The sequence below is a fragment of the Cinclus cinclus genome, chromosome 2, assembly GCF_963662255.1.
Source record: "Cinclus cinclus chromosome 2, bCinCin1.1, whole genome shotgun sequence".
Taxonomy (NCBI): domain Eukaryota; kingdom Metazoa; phylum Chordata; class Aves; order Passeriformes; family Cinclidae; genus Cinclus; species Cinclus cinclus.
This window is the reverse complement of record NC_085047.1, coordinates 89,693,940-89,715,473: the sequence shown is the minus strand read 5'-3', so window position 1 is coordinate 89,715,473 and position 21,534 is coordinate 89,693,940. Positions and strand designations below refer to the sequence as shown.

At 39.2% G+C, this 21,534-nt stretch overlaps 1 protein-coding gene across 1 annotated transcript in view; it reads left to right on the top strand.

The window, feature by feature from the left end:
• TGFBRAP1 (transforming growth factor beta receptor associated protein 1) overlaps window positions 1-15,060 on the top strand; it is a 34,196-nt gene extending 19,136 nt beyond the window's left edge. The window contains exons 5-11 of the mRNA XM_062487925.1: window positions 1,173-1,514; window positions 2,880-2,937; window positions 4,241-4,384; window positions 5,394-5,540; window positions 6,860-7,019; window positions 8,592-9,025; window positions 9,644-15,060. Coding sequence (XP_062343909.1) covers window positions 1,173-1,514; window positions 2,880-2,937; window positions 4,241-4,384; window positions 5,394-5,540; window positions 6,860-7,019; window positions 8,592-9,025; window positions 9,644-9,832 — 1,474 coding nt within the window. The 3' untranslated portion in view covers window positions 9,833-15,060. The remainder of the gene's footprint in view (window positions 1-1,172; window positions 1,515-2,879; window positions 2,938-4,240; window positions 4,385-5,393; window positions 5,541-6,859; window positions 7,020-8,591; window positions 9,026-9,643) is intronic.
• The last annotated feature ends 6,474 nt before the right edge of the window (window positions 15,061-21,534 follow it).

Sequence of the window (21,534 nt, the reverse complement as noted above, 5' to 3'; positions counted from 1 at the left end):
GCTGCTTTTCTACTTCTCTGTTATCATTTGTTTCTTTTTGGAATTCGTTCCAATCAAAGTTGTGAAGAGAAAGTCTTTGAGTTTGCTGATCACCAGGTAGATAAGAATTATTTTTTAAAGTTCTATTTGCAACAAAATAACTAAACAGGATTTATCTTAGGAACTGTCAAGTTCATTTTGATTTTATTTTTCAGCAACAATAATTACTGAACTTCAGGAATGTTAATTTTTAAACGTAAATTCTGAATAAAAACTTTGACAGTGAGATAAAATATTTTAAAATATCCTGATGTCCTACTGTTCTTCTAATGCAAGGCCTGGAAAGAGGGTTCACTCTAGCTGTGAAAATTAGGGATTGTTTGCCATGTTTGAAAAAAAAAAAAAAACAACTCTTCTGTTAACAACATGTCGTCTTTAAAAGCTTGAGGAATTACAATCTAGGCTGAAAGAAAAATGTTTTATGTGGCATATTTATGTTATAACTTGCTGCTGAATAAAAGCATAGGGTGTCCTTCATACCTGAAGTGGAAAAGCCACTCCAAAGGGGCCTCCATAGATGTACACCCAAGGCCTCTGTCTGTGCAACACTCAGTGGTTAAATGGATGCATAATCAGTATCTGTGGTTGACTTACAGGACCTCTGTAAGAAGGGAGCCTCATGAGGAATCTGGCGCATTTCAGGGTTGGGAAGAATGTTTTCATCATGCAAACACTTTCTGAAAGCTTTAGTTTTGTAGAGGAAGTTGTTGTTTTCTCCAGAATTATACTGACATAGTCTTTGTGACTTGCCTTAAAGGGTTCACTTTTGCCTTTTTCTTTATTATTTACTTCTTTTTTTTTTTTGCTGCCATCAGAAAACTAGCTCCCATAATGTATGGATGAAGTCTAGTGCAGTCCTAGGACTGCTGTAGGGCTGTTCAGCTGGTTTGTATATGCCAGAGAAGAGCTGTGGAAGTCGGAAACAAAAGGCTGGCCAGTCTCTGAATTCTCAGAGCTTTCAATGTCTAGAGGAGGAAGAAGAATGATAAAGAAAGATATAGCAAAAAGTATTCCAGAAACTGACTACATGTTAGTGCCCTGACTTTAAGCATACGTGAGCACACTTTTTGTTTTGTGCCTATGTATACTTTTTCTTTCTTTTTGCTTCATCTAGTTTGACACTGTAATTGCAGAAGCGGCCAGCTTGACGTCCGGGAGCTGATCTCTCTGTACCCCTTCCTGTTGCCTACTTCCTCTTCATTTATCCGGTCTCATCCCCCTCTGCACGAGTACGCAGACCTGAACCAGCTGACCCAAGGGGACCAGGAGAAGATGGCAAAATGCAAACGATTCCTCATGAGTTACTTGAATGAAGTCCGCAGCACTGAGGTTGCAAATGGCTACAAGGAGGATATTGATACAGCTTTACTTAAACTGTATGCAGAGGCGAATCATGAAAGCCTGCTGGATCTCCTAGTTTCAGAGAACTTCTGTCTTTTAACAGATAGTGCTGCCTGGCTGGAAAAACACAAGAAGTAAGTGGATTTTTTTTTTTTATTATTGCAGCTTCTAGACCAGAGGGCACCTTCTAAACAGAGGGAAAATTGCCTTAGATGCTCTTGGTTTCTTGAACAATGTGAGTACTTGTAGTTTCTGTGCTTACACTTGTGTAAAAGACAACTCAGTCTGAATTATCACTGTTCGCTTTTTAAAATGTTGGTGAAATGCTATTACTTGACAGTCCAAGTTGAAGGAAAAGCATTCTATCTTATCCTGGTAAATGCAGAATTCTCCATGAAAGTTTCTGTATCCAACACAAAAGTAAAGAATCGATGCAAGTTGGGAAGAAACAAGTTAATCTTTTGCCCTTGTGATAATGGGAGAGTGGAATGGCTGCAGTAGCTGTATGCAGGCAGAATTAAAAAATGCCTTAAAGCATGCACTACCTTAGGTGGAAGCTATTAGCCAGTTAGCAACTTTAAAACTGTAGTTGCTTATTCAGGGAAAGAGCTCTTATAATTGCAAGCTTTCCGTGTTCCACTGATTGACCAAAAAGAGGTTCCTTAAGATGGTTGCAAATGACTTCAAACTAGAAATGCCAGCAGGCAGAGAACTGACTCATTAAGTAGGAAACATCAGTAGTAAATGTGTAAAACATAAACTCCAGGCTTAGGTAGTATGTCTATTTTGGTTTTCATTTCTTTAGCTTTATCTGGTGCAGTAGTAGCAAATATAGTGGTGAGGAAGAATTTTTAATTGTGGTTATATTTGGGGTGATTTCATTTATTTCAGGTGTTTTGTTAAAACTTTTTGGTAAATGTGGTTTGTGTGGCATACTTTTGTAAGTGTGAATTGAATGAGTGTTAGGACATTGTTCCATGTGGACAGCCATTACAGAACTTGGCTGTATTTTTCTTATAGTACACAAGAACAACTCTGTATTTGCACTTTCTTTGTAGCTCTTCTTTGCCTGATCGGACTCCATGCTGCAGTAAAGAAAAAAAATTCTGATAGTAAAAGAGAGTTTTAAATAAACACATAATAAAATGTTATTTTATGACAGCTGATAAACTATTGGAGGAATAGTTACTTGGAGGTGTATGTTATAAAATTGACAGAATGGCATGGGAAACATCTCTAATTGGGCATACACTTTGTGTAAGTTAGATCTAGTAACTACAAACTGTTTTGGGGACAAGAGTGATGGAGACACACTTTTAGGGCAGAACCTCTTTCTTTTGATTCATAAAAGCAGCCTGCAGACACTTGTTCAAAGTGTAGACATGGCCATGTACCTGTCATTGTAAACCATTACTTGTTGTGCTCTGTGCTAATCAGTCCATTATAAAATTAGTGGGAAAGTTCTAGCTATTTTAATATTATCTTCTCTTTCTTTACAGGTATTTTGCACTTGGTCTCCTGTATCACTACAATGGTCAGGATGCTGCAGCACTTCAGGTTAGAATAAAGCTTTTAGTGTCATCTGTAAACCATTCCAAATTACTGTTTGAGCTCTGAGATAAAAATCTGAGGTCTTAATTTATCTGTTTGAAAAGTTGTGATGTGTGTGTATATGTATGTGTGTGTATAACTTGAAACTTATACCAAGTCTTCCTTGAATAAATTAATATGCTAGATGTGGAAGTCTGAAGAGCTTACTGAAGTTGACAGCTATTTAGAGGCTTTTATGATATTTTTAAAGCAAAACTGTACATACCAGAACATATGTTTATACTCCTAAAAGATGGACAAAAGTGCTAAAATAATCAAGCAATTGCTTTAAAAGATATTTATAGAACTCAAGGAGCATGCCCTGTGCTGATTGATCTGTATACAAACGGCAAAACAGGGTTTGTAATCTCATGGAAGACACTGGCAGTGACTGAGAATTTATTTCCTTACCTGGTGACGAAGAGTGAACACATTGTGCAAGATCTGTGGGTTTCACATGGGTTAGTAATCTCTTTGGAGACCTTCCATCTGATGTCACTGGCCTGTACACTGCAGAATAAATAATTCTGTTCTTCCTGTCTGTAAAATTTCATCTAGAGAAATTAAAATGCTCTTGATGTGTCTCAGACCATGTCCAGTATCTTTGGTTTGCCTTACTGTGTGGCTCTTTGAATACATTAATCACAGTAGCCCAATCAGATGCATTCATATCAGGTGTGTAAGTAGTAATAATGGCCTGAGAAAAAAACAGGTAAGGGCAACAAAAACACATTTGTCATGGGCAAGAAATCTTAGAATTTTGATGCTGCAAAAAACAAGGTTTATTGCTAAACTGGTCTTCTAGGTGTGGCACATTTTAATTCCAATTATAATGTATATAAAAATAATATCATATGGTACTTGTAATTCTTCAGTCAAAATGAAAGAAAAGCAGAAAACCAGATTTCTTCTAAATTGCATGTATAATTTGCTTTTAATCTTGCACACACAGAATACATGAAAAGTATACCATGCATTGGAGAAAAGGACTTTTGATAAAAGCTTTCTTTGTGATTAGTGTACCTCCTTTAGTGACTCCCAGAATGAGAGCCTACATGATATGGGGTCTGAATTGGGTGAATATGGCAGGTGCAAGACAAGGATGTGAAGACAAAAGTGAGTGACCAGCAATGTTCCTTGCAATTGGTGTTCCTGTCAACTTTCTAATTCCACAAGTCTTGCACTAAGCATTTTAGTAGCTCACATAAATATTGAGGTGGAAGAGCTAGTACGTGTTTTATGCACTTTAATCTGTGTGTTTTTGTTGCAGTTATGGGTGAAAATAGTTGATGGAGACATTCAAGATTCTACACGTTCAGATCTCTATGAGTACATAGTAGACTTCCTTACATTCTGCTCAGACCAAGAGCTAGTGTGGAAGTACACTGAATGGATTTTACAAAAAAATGAAGAGGTTTGTGGTTGATACACTTTCCACAGAACATCAGTATTTCCCTGCAATGGTGTTTGAGTTTTCCTTAATGTTGATTTTTCTGATTGCTCATTCTGATTTTTTTGATTGCTGATTGGACCTTTTGCAGAACATTTAATGCCAGTTAAATAGTGATCATCAGAAGAAAACTTGCAGGTTTTGCAATTCATCCGAGTCCCTCTATTAGCAAGGACTAGTGAAAATTGCCTCTTTTTATTCTGAAAACAAACTTTAGTTCATGAAAACTACATAGCATGTCTTCTGTTTTCTTCATATAGAGTAGGATAATTTTTTAATCAATACATAAATAAATAAATCACCTGGCAGGTTAGCTGCTGCTGCTGCTTCTTATTTTAAATGGGATGGGTGGTATCTGTGTACACCAGGACATGAAATAAATAGCCTCCATTCAAGACAAAATTTCATTGCTAAAAGAACTAACTTTAATCTGCCAAAAAATAAAATAAAATTGTGCGGTGTTTGGTGCTGCAGCAAACAGTCTGTGCTGTTGGAACTTGTCACTGCCTGATTTATATTAACTTAAGCATAGCTATTTTGTGCAGTGGCAGATTTCTAAGCTTTTGGTTTCGTAATTACAGAAGTCTCTTGCTCTGTATCTATATCATCACATGTTAAAAGGCTTAGAACATTCTAGTCTCTAATTCAAGCTTTCCTTCTGCAAAGACTGAAGTTTCTTGTTCTGTTGTGCAAATTCATTCCATATTTTTTTGTGGAAGTTGTGCCCAAGCCAAAGTTTATATGCTGGACAATGTATAGACAACAAATTGAGGTAGTACAGATAGGAGTGAGTGAGATCACGATAAGCACGGAGTAGCATAATCCTATTGTGTTGAGCAGGGTTTTGTGTTTATCTTCCTGAATAATGTATTAACAATAGTGCTATTCCTTCTTCATTCTAAATACTTATTTAATAAAATGGTTGCCACTGAGTTCTTAAATGACTAATTAACTTTCAATTAACTCTTTCCAGGTTGGTGTACAGATTTTCACTAAAAGGCCTTTGGAGGAACAGGAGAAAAACAACATTAATCCAGATGATATCATCAGTTGCCTTAACAAATATCCTAAAGCACGTGTCAAATATCTAGAGCATCTAGTACTGGAAAGAAAATTACAGGTGAGTTCTGTGAGAATGCTAAAAGTAGGCATAGGACTCAGAGTGCAGATTATGATCAGCAAGCCTGAAAAATAGGCAGTGTCTGGAAGAAATCGGCACAGTATGAAGTCTTCCAAATGTACTCAGAGTAGGGTAGGAGTGTTTTTTAGATTAAAGTGAAAGATGAGGAGTGGATACCTTCATTATTTTGAATTTTTCAGTGCTTGTAATAACAAGACAGTTGTTTATGTCCCCTCTGACTTAGGAGGTGTTTTTTTTTACATCTGGTTATTGAATACTTTTCTGTTTCACTGATGAGGCTCAAACCTTCTTCTGGTAGGATCATAGAAAATGATCAACAGCAGATTGAGCAACTGCTGATGCTATTGCACTGCAGCAGCAATATATTAAAACTGCTGATTCAGTGTTTTGGAAGTAGGAATGTTCTATTCTTTCTGAAGACACCTGAGCAATTAACAATCAAATTAAACCATACACCCCTCACTAGAATGCCAAACCACTGTTGATGCTGAATGCCCCAAAGATACATTCACAAATCCTAAGTGACAGTGTATTATACTTTTGGGGGGTTTACCTCAATAAAAAAGCGGCCAAATGTATTTGGATATGAGACATTTTAAGCACAGAAGTCCTTTAACCTGGAAATAAAGCAATGGAATGAACACTGAAAAAACTCTACAGAACTGGTAGTCAATGCAGTAATTCACATTCTTCAAATGCACATCGGATCAGTGGTTTCCCCTTGTTGGTGTTGCAGGTGTGTTACACTGTGACTGATGAATGTACTTGTCTCTGATGTCATGGATATTTCCAAACAAACTTTTTGAGTTAAACACAGTGCCTTGTAAAATATTTGTGAAAATATTTTACAATTAAATCTACCTGCTAGTAAAAGCTGAGTTATAAATAAATCAATTTGGTCTTTAAAAATTGCTAGATTGTTGTGAATGACTTAGTGAGAATGTTTAAAACAGTCAGATCATCAGTTTGTTTTGATGAATATTGGATAGTGGATAACAAAAAAAAAACGCAGTGCCTTCGGAGTGCTTTTCTATGTCTGATGGCTTTGTCAGATTTTATTGCAGAAATAGAAAAGGTCAAAGAACCTACCTGAATATGAGGAATCCTGTATTTACAGTGTAGTTTGTGAGGCTGCTCTGAATTAAGTTATCTATCTGTATGGACAAAAAACCTTTGTGATTAATTCAAATTAAATAAGTTAAAACACATTTCTATGTAATTAAGTAAATATTCATCACTGTTATTGCTGGGGCCAAGAGATCTGTAAACAGAGCTAACACTGTTCTATTCATCTGTAGAAAGAAAAGTACCATACTCATCTAGCTGTCTTGTACTTGGAGGCAATACTTCAGCTAAAATCTGCGAACACAGATAATTGTACAGAAACAACTGAACTGGTATTGAAACTTCGCAGTCTGCTTCAGAAATCTGATCTTTATAGAATTCGCTTTATTTTAGGTAGGTTGCATGTTGTCTGTTATAAATGCTGTATGTGATTTTCAGCAGGACACAAAATAATAGTTCTTACAAGGATAGAAAACTGAAAGATCTAAGGTTTCTCTGTGTGTTTGTTTGATAGGCTGTATTTCTAACAGGCACAGGTTAATTTAGAAAGCATATGTGTTGGTGTTGTCCTTGGTCTCCATAACTCCAATGATATGTTTGCCACTGCACCAGAGACCAAACACCAATTGTCCAGGACAAATATCTACATACAATTTTTTTAATAGTCACCTTCTTTTTAACGATGAGCATGTAACTTGTGACAACCTTCTACAAATAAAAGACCTACAAGTTTATTTTTAAGCAGTCTGTTTCTAGTGGATGAAAGTGAAACTCTGAGGAATCTAATTGCCAAGGGCTTGTTTGTCACCCATAACCCTGGAACTCACTCTGGGGTTCATGTTAAATAAAAATATGAGCATCTTTTTAAGTGAAAAGTGCAATATACGTCTTACTCTTGGTATAAGGCAAGCAACAGTTGACCTAAATATTTTCCTTGGTCAGTGCTTATAATGGTTAATTTTTAATGTTTCATCTGCTGGAATGCAAAAATACAAAACAATTAAGCAAGCCAAGTGTTTAAGTCTTCTCTGGTATGGAGGATTATGGCGGAAGAATGATGGAATAGTAGATGAAAAGGAAGTGACTTTTTGAGATTCAGTGGAAAAAAATCCAGTGTATGTGGAAATAAAGGTTGCTGAGTAGCAACTAAAATAATTTACCATTGTTTAATGTTTCCTTGCCTTTCCAGGCAGCAAAATGTTATATGATGGATAACGTACGAGTAGAATACAATCATTGAAACTCTTGTTCTTTTTCATCTTTTAGTTAATTTTTAAACCATTTTTTCAAGGCAAGAGTTGCAGAACAGCTTATTCTCTTGAAATCTGTGTACTCCAGAATAAAGGATTTCTTGCATGACTATTCTTATATTACATGAAAGTGAGATTAGTGCAAGCTAGTGTGTTCCTCCCTGATAACCAAAACGTTTTGGTGAGAAAAACATTGTATTTCCATGCATTTTACATAGGCCTGTGCCAAATCTTTGTCTCCTTCACAGTAATTAGATTATTTTCTACTCTATTTTGAAATGCCAGATGAACTTGCCATTTTACCTGCCTGTTGCTGACACTTAAACTTTACACTGGATTAATGGTTTGTAGTGTCCTTTTCTTAAAGGGAAGGATTATTTGATTTTTATTGTCATTTATGGAGATTATTCTATGACTTCCTATAATACTGGGTGAAGCAGTGGTTAAAAATATTGCAGCTTCATCTTACAGTTTATTGTACATGGTAGCAGTGTCTGCTAGAATTTAAAAGGTGTCAGTGACAGTGGTTTATCACCTATTATTTTGTAATTTTGTTTGTCCCACATTTTGTGGTGCTCTTTTTGTTAGAGGTGTGTTTCCATACATCTGAGTATTCCTGTACTTACGTGCATCTACCTTCTCCATAGTTGCACTGACTGGGAGAGGGAGCAGTTGTCTCCACTGAGCAAATATTGCCTTGTTTCTCATTTAACAGACAAAATCCAGGGCACAGACCTTCATATGGAAAGTGCAATTTTATATGGGAAGCTAGAAGAACACGAGAAGGCTTTGCATATCCTTGTCCATGAGTTGAAGGACTTCCATGCTGCTGAAGAATACTGTATGTGGAACTCCGAGAACAGGGACGTGCAGTACAGGCGGAGGCTTTTCCATATGCTGCTGTCAGTGTATTTAACTCCAGGCACTTCGGATTGTGCGCTCGTCATGGCTGCTGTGGATCTCTTGAATAACCACGCTGCGGAATTTGATGCAGGTCTAGTTTTGCAGGTGGTGCCTGACAGCTGGTCAGTGCAGCTCGTCTCCCCGTTCCTGGCTGGAGCAGTGAGACAAAGCATTCACACAAAAAGAATGACTCAGGTGGCACTTGGGCTAGCACAAGCTGAAAACTTAATCTACAAGCATGAGAAGGTAGGTTACTGGGGTGTTTTTAAATAAAAGCTCTTCAAAGCTTTACAGTTGAGACCTTTGATATAAAGTAAACAAAATAAGTTTGAAGAATTAGTACAAAAGCTGTCTTCATGTCTTTGGCATTTATTAGGGTTTTTTTTTTGCCACGACTACTAGATTCAAAATTAATTTTATGTTTTCTCTGAAATACAAAGGGAAAGTAGAGGCCTTGAAATAGGAATAACCTTGGTGAGCTTCTGGGCTGAGTATGAAGTGAATCTGGGATATGCAGATTAACAAAGTTCTTGCAGAAACTTTAACAAGTGTGAGTTAGCATTTCTTTTACTAGGAGGGAGTGTCAGAATTTCCAGTTCAACTTTTTTACAGTGTCACATGTCAAAATTTGTTTAAAAAATTATCCAGCACTTAGTGTTAATATAAGCTTGTTAGTGGATTTTGTTTATGGTAAATTCAGTTGTGAAGCTTTCTTCTATTCCTAACTAAGACAGTGTTGCTTAGAGTTCACAGCAGATTCTTAAAATTGTTTTTGTTTTATCCATTTGATACAATTGCAATTATGCTCCATCATTTCCCTTCCTTTCTTGTTAGATTCACATTTGGTTTTCCCCCTCTCTTTAGGTTAAACAAAAAGGAGCCCCGATTCTTCTTTCAGACAAAAAGGTGTGTCAGGTGTGCCAAAATCCTTTCTGCGAGCCTGTGTTTGTAAGATACCCGAATGGGAGTATGGCCCACACGCACTGTGCTGCAAACAGACATCTCAATTCCAATGTGACTCATCACTCTCCCAGCTCCAGCAATCAGACTTGAAATATTCCCACAGTTCCCATGACTTATACCCCATTTAAAGTGGGCTGGAAAGAAAAAAGTGCAGCTACTTTAAGTATAAATCAAGATGGACAGCTGTTTTTTGGGTTAATGGGAAGACTTCCAGTAAATATGAAATACTGCTACTTATCTTTTTGATTTCTAATGAATGTAGATAGAAAATTCACTACCAGACATGGAGAGGTGCAAATATGGGCTCTTCTGTGAACAGGAGTAAACACTTAAGAGAAAAGGAGCCTTTTCTTCACAGTGAGGATGAATGTTACAGAGGGAAGGCAAATAGTTATTTTAAGAATTGTCACTTTGCACTGTCTGTGGCGTTGATAAATTTGTGGAGGGAAAGGTGGCATTTTTTGGAGTTGGAATTCTTGAAGAGTGATGGGACAAGATTGGCATTGTGCAGCTTAATAAGAAGACAGAGATGTGCAATGATTTTAGTGCTTGCTGCAGCATGTCTTCTTTTGGGCTGGATTATCTTCCCCAGGATCACATTATCAACTTCAGTTATTTTGCTCTACAAAATGTTGGCTTTTGATGCACTTTTTAGTACCTCCTTCCCATCCACCTGCATATGGAATTTAAATGTAAGCACTGTTCTGTTAGGTTTCTGCTACTGCAGTTACTGTAATGTACTGAGTGGAAACCAATAACCTCAATCACACAGGTGAGCTTGGAAGAAAAAAAGAAAAAGAAAGACTGTCTGGTCAGACTGTAGTCACTTTTATATGGGAGAAGAGGCCCTGACTTTAATACTGATTTATTTATTAATATGCAAATATGCTGTACATACAGTTGAACAAATTGATCTTATTATTCTAGCATTTCTTTGGAGGATTAAGATATAGCTGATACTTAAGTGTAAAGATTATGTGCTAAGTGTTTGCTATAACATAACTTAGGCAGGTTGGAAAGCCACAAAAATAGGTTTTAGTGTTTATGGATGACTTTGTGCAATCAAAACCACAGAGAAAAGGTATAAAACTAATAAATCTACAGAAGTGCACTACAGGGGTACTGGGTTTTTTATATTCTACTAAATATTCTGTAAACTAAAATTTCTCAAATAACACAAACTCCTTACTTAACTGCCCTCATATGTATTCACATTGTTGTTTAGCCATTTTAAAGCAATTGATTTAAAAGATGCAGCTTCCCCCAAGAGAGATTAAAATAACTTTAAATAAAAGTTAAGTACTGCAAAGTGAAAGTATTTCTTTTAATTTTGTAAAACTCTAATAAACACCAGGCTTACTGATTGGCATGCACTTGAGTTAGTATGGCTGCTCTCTGTTTCAGAATTATAAATCAGTGGAGGCTTTTAGCAAAGTGGTGAGTCTGCTTGTTCCTTTCTAGAATCACGGAATAAGCTGAATTGGAAAGGTTGCATTGGGATCATCAAGTTCAGGTCCTGGCCCTACACAGGACACCCCTGAGTCACACCATGTGCTCTCAGAGTGTTGGCCAGATGCAGCCTCCTTGTACAGAAAGGCTGGCTATGAAAGCTGCCTTCTACATACAGTTCTGCCTCCAAGAAGGGGCAGCCAGACCTCATCCAAGGGAAAAGGATATCCAACTCTTTCTCACAGAAACATGCAATGATTTAGGGTGAAAGGGACCTTAAAGATCATCTATTCCAACCCACCTGCCATAGGCAGGGATACCTTCCACTAAACCAGGTTCTTTAAAGCCTCATCCAATCTGTCCTTGAACACGTCCAAGGGCGGGTTGTCCACAACTTTCCTGAGCAACCTCTGTCTGTGCCTCACCACCCTCACAGTAAAGAATTTTTCCTGATACCTGATCTAAACTTGCACTCCTTCACCTGAAGACCATTCCCTTTGCCCTATCACTACGTGTATCTGTACAAAGTCCCTCTTCAGCTTCCTTGCTGCTACCCTTCATGTTCTGGAAGGTGCTGTAAGTTCTTTCAAGAGCCTTCTCTCCAGGCTGAACAGCCCCAGCTCTCTCAGCTTGTCTTTTTAGGAGAGGTGCTCCAGCCCTGTGATCGTCACTGAGGCCTTACTCCCAACTCATCCCAACAGTTCAACATCTTTCTTGTCTTGTGGGTCCCAGGCTGTACTCGAGGTGTGGAGTACTTAGATACAAAGGCCTTTTGCTTTAAAGCATTCTCCTTCCTGATTTTGAAATTAGAAAAGTATAACTCTTGTTTTGAATTTCATTCATTTTGAAAGCCCTAATACAGAATTGTGTAGTGCTTTGTACTAAAACATGTAAGCCACAATTTAGTGAGAGACACTACAAAAGAAGTCAAGTGTGGGCATGAGTGATTCTGCTGTGGCACTTGTAGAAGCAGATTCTCTATCTTGTAGTCATGGGTTTTGAACATTGTGTATGCGACTGGCAGTAATGGTATAGAAAAATTTGTAGTCCCCTGTCCTCAAAATACTTGCTGATAAGAGTGGAAGTGATTTCTACAAAGACCATATAAACTTTTTGTGTACACTAGCATGCATTTCTTGAAAAATACTTTCTTTTGCTGCCAGCATCCTAAGTATGCTCTTTTTTTCTGTTTAGTAAGGAGGTACTAAAACAAAGACCCTTCTTCATGATTTAGAGTAATTTTAGCCACTTAGTAATGATGAACTACTGCTGCACTGGAATAAAGATCATATCATTCCAGATCTCAGGAAAGTTCTCAGTTGCTATTGCATGAAAAAGTATGTCTATAAAAGATTAAACAATTCTTTATTAATAGTCAGTATCTTTGTGCAGACATATACTTTGGCCAAAAGGCAGCAAAACCAGTAATTGTACATACAGAACAAATACGGAAAACAGAATAATGCAAGCTAGATTTTTGCATTCAAAAGTGTGATTAATATTTTAGCTGGGGGCATCTAGTTGTTTTAAGCCCAGTCCCCCCAAAATGTGGACTGGAAAAATTGATGCTGGATTCTATATGTTGTTATCTCTTGCTTTGTTAAGTTTTATACTAGAACTCATTTGAATTAATTAATATGGAAATCCCACAGTAGCTAAAGGAAAAAGCAAAGAAAGCCAGTGTGAGGCTGAGGCAGAGCAAGAGCTCAGCAGGGAGGTGCAGGCTGGACAATGCTCTTCCTCTGTGTGTCCAGCACATGAGCAACTGGGATAATTCTCAACCAGAGGAGATGTCAGCCCACATCAGAATCGTGTGTGGTGTTCTGTGCTTTGTCACCAGGAAATTTATGAAAGGTCTGCATTCAAATTTCCTTATGTGGGACAACTGAACACCCCTTGGGTAAGAGAGCTTCGTTCTGGGGAACCTGAGTTCATTCCTTCTCTTGTTTTAGCACTGTCAGTTTGATCATTCTTGGTTTATGCACCTGAAATTCTAGGCCAGCATTGCTACTGTGGTAAATTATGGCTGCAGCAGCACGGAGGGAGTGAACAGGGAAGGAACCAGATTTGGGTATTAATTGCTGACTGCATATGTGAAGGAGGAGACGCAGGAAAGAGGAATATTTCTCTGACGGTTCGTCTAGTTTGGAAATGAAATGCCTTCTGGGAGTTAAAGCTTGATGTGATCTTTTTATCTCCAGTTAAGGAATATGGTGTCTAAGACCTGCCCTTGGAGAGGAGATTCTGCCAGAATATTTATCCTCGATTTAGCTGTTGCTAAATTATTTGAAATTCATCTCTCTCATTTTTTCCAATGAGTCTCCTCCAACTTGTATGTGTGAAAACCAAAACAGTCGTGCAGATTTTTTTTAATGTGATCCTGTGTCTGTGATTCAGGGCATAATAAATGAGATTAGTCTCTCACACTGAGGCCTCTGCAGATATCATATGTAACCTCCAGTTACTGAATACTGCAGCTTTGACTTTGTTTTTTTTTCAGCCATACACTGCTACAGATGATGGTACACACAAAAAGTGCTTGTTAAACTTTCTTCTTCATTTTCACATCTCCACGCTTCCTCACGTAACAATTACCTATAAGGTGTGTATGTCATCATATGCAGTTTTTCCCTCTTTAATTCAGAGAAAAAATCCTAATTAAAAAAATTGCTCAGAATCTAACACTGCTCAAAATAAGATTCATGTCTGTATATTAATGAGAAAGAATTCAGTTGCATCTTCATTTCTTTTGTTTAAATGGGTAAGTTGTCACGCTGAGATCAGTACTCTTGTAATATTGTCAAAGTCAGGGGAAAATAAGCTTTTGGGGTTTGTTACACAGAGCACACCACAGATAGCTAAGAACTGACTTGTTCAGGCAGCCCATACTGAGATGGCTCAGGTGTGCACAGGAGTCCAGGTTACAATGAGGACTTCTCTCTTTGCTCCCCTTGCTCCCAATCTCCAGAAACTTTCCAGCCATTGTTACCTGATTAATGTCGCTTTTCTAGCACATAACTGACATGGGTACAAATCTTGAGAGGTCTGGGAGACTCCTGAGCAGATCTGTCTTCAGTAAAATGTCACTTTATTACTCAGCCACATGAAGTGTTACTAATGTGAGCTGTGGAAAAGTGGTGGTAGGGACAGAGTATGTGTATGTTTTCTCAGAATTTCATTACATGTTTAAGCACACAAGCATTATCCTGACTGCTGAGTCTCTATAACAACATCTGTTCTTCGCTGGACTCCTATCCTTAGCAACATTAAAAATATTTTGGTTTATACTGTTCTATCAAGAAGAAATTTTTTATTTTATTATTCTTCTGGTTTGCTGCAGTCTCTATTCAGCATGGCTTTAAGTGTTTTATTAACATCCTGCTGTTCATAACAGGCAGCAGCTAATACATTTTCATTGTGAGCTCTCTTCCTATTGCCTATATTTGCTAATTAATTTTTCTCTTGCTGTACAACACTTTGGGGCATATGCCTTGTGAACACTGGTAATTAAATATGCTGCTACTTTTTAAGGGAAAAGAAGAAAAGTTAATAACATTCTGTAATGTATGATTGATTTCAAAATCGAAGTTCCCCTGCAGTAAATTTGTTCAGATGGAAGTTTGTACTGTTAAGGCTTCTGAACTTAGTGGTTATATTGGTGAGCATACACGGCAGTATGTGGAATGTACAAATGTATAAATATGTTGATTTTTAATAAAATAAAATCTTTTAATTATGTTTGTCATGGATTCATAGACACACAAACCCTGGAATGTGAATGTCCAAGTGAAGTGAAAAAGATTATGTATTGATAAATAGAGGATTCATCAGGGGGACTGACAGAGGGGTCAGATCCCCGACGTGTGGAAGTGAGGCTGATGCTTGCATACTCTGCAGAAGGCTGGTGTTCCTCATCTTCCTCCTTGCTGCTCAGGACTAATTCAGGGCCAAAGGACCAGCTGCTCTCCAGTTCCAGCAAGAGGGGCTAGAGCCACCACAGTGGCACTGTAGGAGAAAGAAACCCCAGGAAAGGAAGGGTGGTAAGGGCTGGTAAAGTGTCTGTGATAAGCCAAGGAAACTGGTGTGATCTTCAAGGGGAGTGAGAGAGGAATGCAAAGGAGAAGTGCAGAAAAGGAGTGTTGAGGGCATGCAGGTGTGACCTAATTCAGCAGCTCTTCTGCCCCGCTCTGCCAGGCAGTGCAGGCACTGGCAGTGCTGCAGGCAGCTCCTGGATGCTGAGGACAGGTTGTGTGCACAGTTTAACTGGGGATCCAGTGGGGCAAAAAGCCAGCACAGTCGGAGCTTCAGGGAAGGGCTCTTGTTTTGAGGTTCAGGTCTGTGATCATCTACAGCCCGATCAGGTCAGGTTTATTCCTTTGGCTGAACTGAAGACAGTGGCAACATTGGTGGGTGCTCAGGATGCTCTTAACAGAGGGTGTTCGGGTGTTTGCAAACGTTGAGTGCAGCATGATGCTGGAAGGAATGAAAACCAACACAAGTATGACTTTATTAACTCAGCCAGCAGGAAATACCCCCTGAAGAGCCCTGGTTTGCATTTCCCCATCCATCCATCCATCCATCCATCCATCCATCCATCCATGGAAAGGTAACACAGGAAGCATTAAGCCTCAAACCCAATTGTTACTCCAGCACACTGGGATTTCAGCTAGTTTTGCCTCTAGACAGGGGTTAGAAAATGGTCCATGCTAATCATCCAGATGGGAACTCCTTCCAAGACGAATAATCGATAGGGTATAGCTGAGTTGAGGCAGAAATGAGTCCCAAAGGTTCAGTTCATTGCAGCAACTGCAGCTGCAGGACAGCATAGGGTCAAAAGAGGCCAGGGCTGCCAGAAGAAAGCTGATGGCTGAACACGTGGCAGGTTTTCAGTAGATAACAAGGCTGATTATAGTGCCTAAAAATCCAATAGCAGTCATGAACAACATTACCAATGCCTATAATTGCCAATAACCCCCTGAAGATATTGTCTTGTAACCACCTTGTCAATATGGCATTTGCATTGAGAGGGGCCTGATCATCCCAATGCTTGCTAAATCCTAGAAAAATCTAGGCTGGTTGAGTTCTTTGGAGATGATTTTGTCCAAGCCCAACTTGATGCTGGGTCATCCTGTGTCAGGTTACTTGTCTTGAAATCAGATGGGCAAGGGTCCAAGTGTCTTCTTGGCATGTCTTTGCCAGAGGCATGTGTTGTTTCAACATCCAAAATATTCTCTGTTAAAGAAAGGTAAAATGCTAAAAGGTACATTTGTCTTGAATAAATAGTTTAGTTTGTTTTGTGGTTTGGGTTTTTTGTTGTTGGTGGTGTTTTTTTGGTGTTTTATTGTTGTTTGGGACTTTTTGTTTGTTTTTTTGTTTGGTTTTTTTATTGGTTTGGGTTTTTTTTGCTTTTTTTGGTTAGTTTTGTTTTGTTTTGGTTTTGGTTTTTTGGTTCTTTTTTTACAAATATTACACTAAGTCTAAATAAGCAGGGAGTTCCTAAAAATTAGCTAGTTACTGGTGACAGTTTCAAGATTATGTACTTTGTGCCTCTCTACCCTGGAAAAGTATATTCAAATAAAAGACAAGTTCTTTATATCTGTTTCAAAGTCACAGACAGCATGTAAAGATGTTTCAATCCCTTTAGTCCCTCTAACATACAAGGTTACTCTGCAGTGTCAGGCCAGAAAGCTCCCAGAGTGTGACAGAAGTAGGGGTTTTTCTACTTGAATCACAAGCAGTTGAAGATGGAGAGGGAGGAGTACAGGATGGATTTGTATCTGCTTTTTTAAAAGGTGTCATTCACTGGGGATTTGTATTTGCAAAGCGAAAGAAGGTTTTTCATTTCTGTTCTTTTTTGATCCATCTTTAGGTTTTAACTTGTCATATCTCGTTTCAAAGCATCTCTGTGGCCTTTTGTGACACACTGATTTGTCAAGCAGAAGTTTAAGTCTTCCTGTTTCAAAACCTTCCTGAAATCTCTTGTTCTGGATAGCAGCCACTCAGTACATCCCCTCCAGATACTTCAGTCAGCCTGTCAGGAGTACTTCTGCTCCTTCTGTAGTGTGAATGGCCATACAGCTGTGCTGGTGTCATGGTTTAACCCCAACCAGAAGCCCTATGTAAACCCTGCTCATTAATAACAAAAACATCTCTATGTTATCAATCCTGTGTTCAGCACAAATCCAAAACACAGCCCCATGCCAGCCACTGTGAAGAAAATCAACTCTATCCCATCCAAAACCAGCACAGATGGTCAAAACTAAAAACTACAAAGCCAAGAAATCTCAATCCCAGAGGAGGGAGGAGTCTCCAGTTAAGCTGCTGTTAATTATCGATGCCTCAATACCCTACGCTTTTGGTTTTCCCATCTGTCTGATATCAAATCACAAGAGTGTGTAGTGTTTCATACAAATAATCACTTGTGCTGAAAACTCCCTGTGGAAGTGAAAATAGGAAGATTTTCTTGATTGAAGCAATGTCATGACAGGATTTGAAGGCAACCAAAAAGAAGACCTGACAGGGCCTTTTTTCAAAGCAAGTGCCCTTAAAAGCACCAGGTGGGCTCTGAATACAAAAGCCAGGCCTCATGAAATCATGAGCTAGAACAATTCTTAAATGGAAAAAACTCAGAAGTTGAGTAGGGGGAAAGTTTTAGAGATTTGCAAGCAAATTCCCCACCTTGTGTCTTATCAAGTCAGGTTTTGACTTCTGTCAAAGCAGAACAAACTAAAATACTTCAACGAAACTTCCTAAATTGCAGAGGTCCCTCCACCCAGCCCCTTCTCACTGCCTTGGGAACAAGCCACACTCCTCCAGCTCTCAGAGGCTGCCAGGCTGCTCTGTCCCCAGGCTTCTGTCAGCCTGTGGCCACTTTCTCTTACTTGCCCACACCTTGTTCTTCCATGTCTTCCTGGCTGCAGAGCTGTGTGGCTTTTGGGGCAGTGCAGGCTGGGCCCTGCCTGAGGTACTCCCTCTGCCTGGGTTTGACAACTTTTCCCCTCCAATCTTGTATCACCTTCATACAGTTTGATATTAGGCTTTAGTAAAATGCTAGAAGATAAAACTGAGGTAAAAGTAAACAGAGATTCCTGACTTTATTAAACAATGTTGCATTAAATAAAAGCAAAGCTGTGCTCTAACACAACAATTCATGGTCTCTTAATTTGGTAGCAGTATCTTTTTGTGTTGAAATGTTTTCATACACCCACTACTTTAATGAAGTGTCTATAGTGAAACTTTGTCTTCAGTGATTTTACTAAGGAAGCAGTATCTAATACATTGACTTATTGTTTTAATACCAAAAAGAGTCTGAAGGCATTTGTAAGCAGTCCTGTCACATCGTCTCCAGCTGTGCAGAAGTCTGAGGAAGCCAAGGGGAGAGCCCTGCTGCCTGTGGACTTGCATCATACAATAAATAGCAAGCATCTCTGGTGGGGGTAAGCTGGCAGACGTGGAGGAAAAGATGAGCCCTATCCATATCCATTCATCATGTCTTACTTGAGTGCTGCACAACCCAGCACCTAAGTGTTGTGGGATACTGTCCTAGGTTACAATCCAGGATATGCCCAAAATCTATTCTATCACTACCTTCATGAACTGTTAATGGGCCCATCAATGCCTTGCCATGACTCATAGGTACCTCCCTCCAGGAGCTATCTCTGCTAATGGGAATCAAGGACCTGCTGCAGGACTCATAGAATGATATCATCCCATTGGGATATGCTCTGCCCAGAGGGAGGAGCCAAGGATCCTCACCTGGATATCATGTGGGATTTGCGTCCTTACCCACTAGATCTTTCGCAGAGGACAAAGGCTACCAGACCTTCTCTACGAGATCACTGCTTCAACTAGACTGCTCCATCTGGACTGCTACCACCAGCCCAGGATTTTCCACCACTCCAGCTTGGTGCCCTCGGAGTTGTGCACTGGAATCTGACTGCCCCAGGTTTTGTAAAGCAAAGCCCCTCAATGGTCCCTAGTTCTGTTTACTTTTAATGCTGTAGTTGTTTGTTTGTAGTTGTTTGTTTGTCTTGCTATACGTATTAGTAAAGAACTGTTATTCCTATTCCCAGGTCTCTGCCTGAAAACCCCTTTAATTTTCTAAATTATAGTAATTTGGAGGGAAGGGATTCAAATTCTCCATTCCAAAGGGAGACTCTGCCTTCCCTGGCAGATACCCGTCTTTCAAACCTAGACAGCTACCTGCAGCATCAGGTCAGACCCATCCCAGAAAACTCATTAAATGCTTTGTTCAGGTAGTCTCAGTTTTATGATTATGAAAATCATAAAAAATCTTGTGCCTTGGATATGCTTATTTTATGCATCATTACCTGCTGTAGTTCTACACAACTGTCCTCCTACTGTCACAGCACTGGGAATGTTCTGACATACAAAGTTTTTTCCTGTTATTTGTAACATTTAAAGAGAAGAAAACTGTACTCAAGGTAGAATCTAACCTAATTTCTCCTTGAATACTGCCATTCCTTACCTGTGGAGTGATAGTGGTGTTTCTAAAACTGTGCTTTCAGTGATTGTACTTTCCAGTAGGTGATATAACCACAATGTAAAGAAAGCAGGCAGCACAAGTGTGAGCCTCAGTGGTATAAGCAGTCCTTGCCAGTATCACCAGTCCTCTCCAGCATAACTTTGCTCCCTGCAGATGCCAAGTTCTGTGGAGGAAGAGAAGCAGCTCCAGCATTGTGGTGAGCACAAAATTCAGAGGCAAATGTTCCACAGGCTCAGCTGTGCAGCAAAACCTGTTTCCAAGGCTGTCTTTTACTCATCCTTTTCCAATGGAGGCTTTCTTTGAGCCAGGCCCAGCACAGGCTGGGCACTCAACAGGAGACATGCACAGTGTCTACACTGCTCTTCCTAGAGTGCAGTGACAAAGAGATGCATCAAAGATGGGTACTGACTTTTGTGCCATGCACCCTACAGCAGAACAATAACAATATTATATAAATAAGAAAGATTGACTCCCAGCATTCAGCTGACTTGATGATGCCTTGAGCTTGCACTCCATCACTTGCACTTGAGCTTGAGCTGTTGCATTTGAGCTGCTTCCTCCATCAAATTACTCAGCCTGGCCTTAGGAGTGACATGTTCTGATGGCACCAGTGAAGGTCACCAAACAAATCCACACAACAAAACAGACTGGCAGCTTTATCCTTCATGGCGTAAGCAGGTAAGTATCATGCAGAGGTGACGTTTATTCAGGTCATGCTTGTCACTCTGTGTGGATTCTTACAAGAAAATTTTAAAACCTGAAGATGTGCCCCAAAAGATGAGTGTATTTTTCCTCTCATGTAATCATGGAGAATAAATCTCCAGCCTTAGCTAGAAAAGAGCTCTAACACTGTTATGCTAGCAAGAAGCCCCACTTTTTCCTCCCTGCTCCTTGCCCTAGTCACCTTTGGGACATTTCTATTCCATTTGCTGCCTCCCGCTACCATATTTTAAAGTGTGTGGTCTTGTAATAATGGAAGTTCCATTCCTGCAGAGCCACCACATAAGGCTGATTATTTCAGCCTTTCTGAGATTATGCACACTGCTTCAGTATAGTGTTTCACCCCTTAAGTAGTGTTTAAAAAAAAGGTCACACTACACTGACCCATCAATAGTACTTTAGAAACTAAAAAAAACCCCCATGCCCACAGAAAATGTCAGGGGTCTTATCCAAGTACCCTGAGCAGAGTTTAAAAATGAACTTATACCTGAACAGTTTTCAGTGCTTCAAGTAGTAACATTTGTTATTTAAGGTTCAGCACAATTCAGCTTGTTTTTTTGTTTTTTTACAGAGAGAATATAGGAGAACAGCCACAACAGAGCAAGAGAAAAGAAAAGGCAGGAGAGAAGTGAGATTCCCTCAGCTTTTAGGACTACCTTCATGAGGCACCCACCTATGCCACCAGGGCATTGAGAATGGTGGACCAAAGAGCCAAGTGAAGTGAAGTTCAAAGAGCCAAGTCTTTGTCTCCTCTGTTCCCCTTGGCTCATCCCACCTGCAAGTCTTGGGCTGCACTCTCAAGTACAGTGCTCCTGTTGTCACCCTGACTTCTCTGTGCTGGTGGCTGGAAGGGACAGGGACTACACCTGACTCATGACATTTTTGTGTACAACCATAGCATCACTATCTCAGTGATACGACAAAGTTATACCAAGCAGATTAACTAGAAAGGTGACTTCTTTAAAACATATACAAAAAGGACAATAATAAGCCTACTTAATGATCATGAAACAGATTTAATGCCATTTAATTACTGCACCTGTACTTAAAAGCAGAAGGAAAAATATAATTAAACTCCAGATTTAGAAAGAAGGGGGAAAACAGTCTAATAATAGCT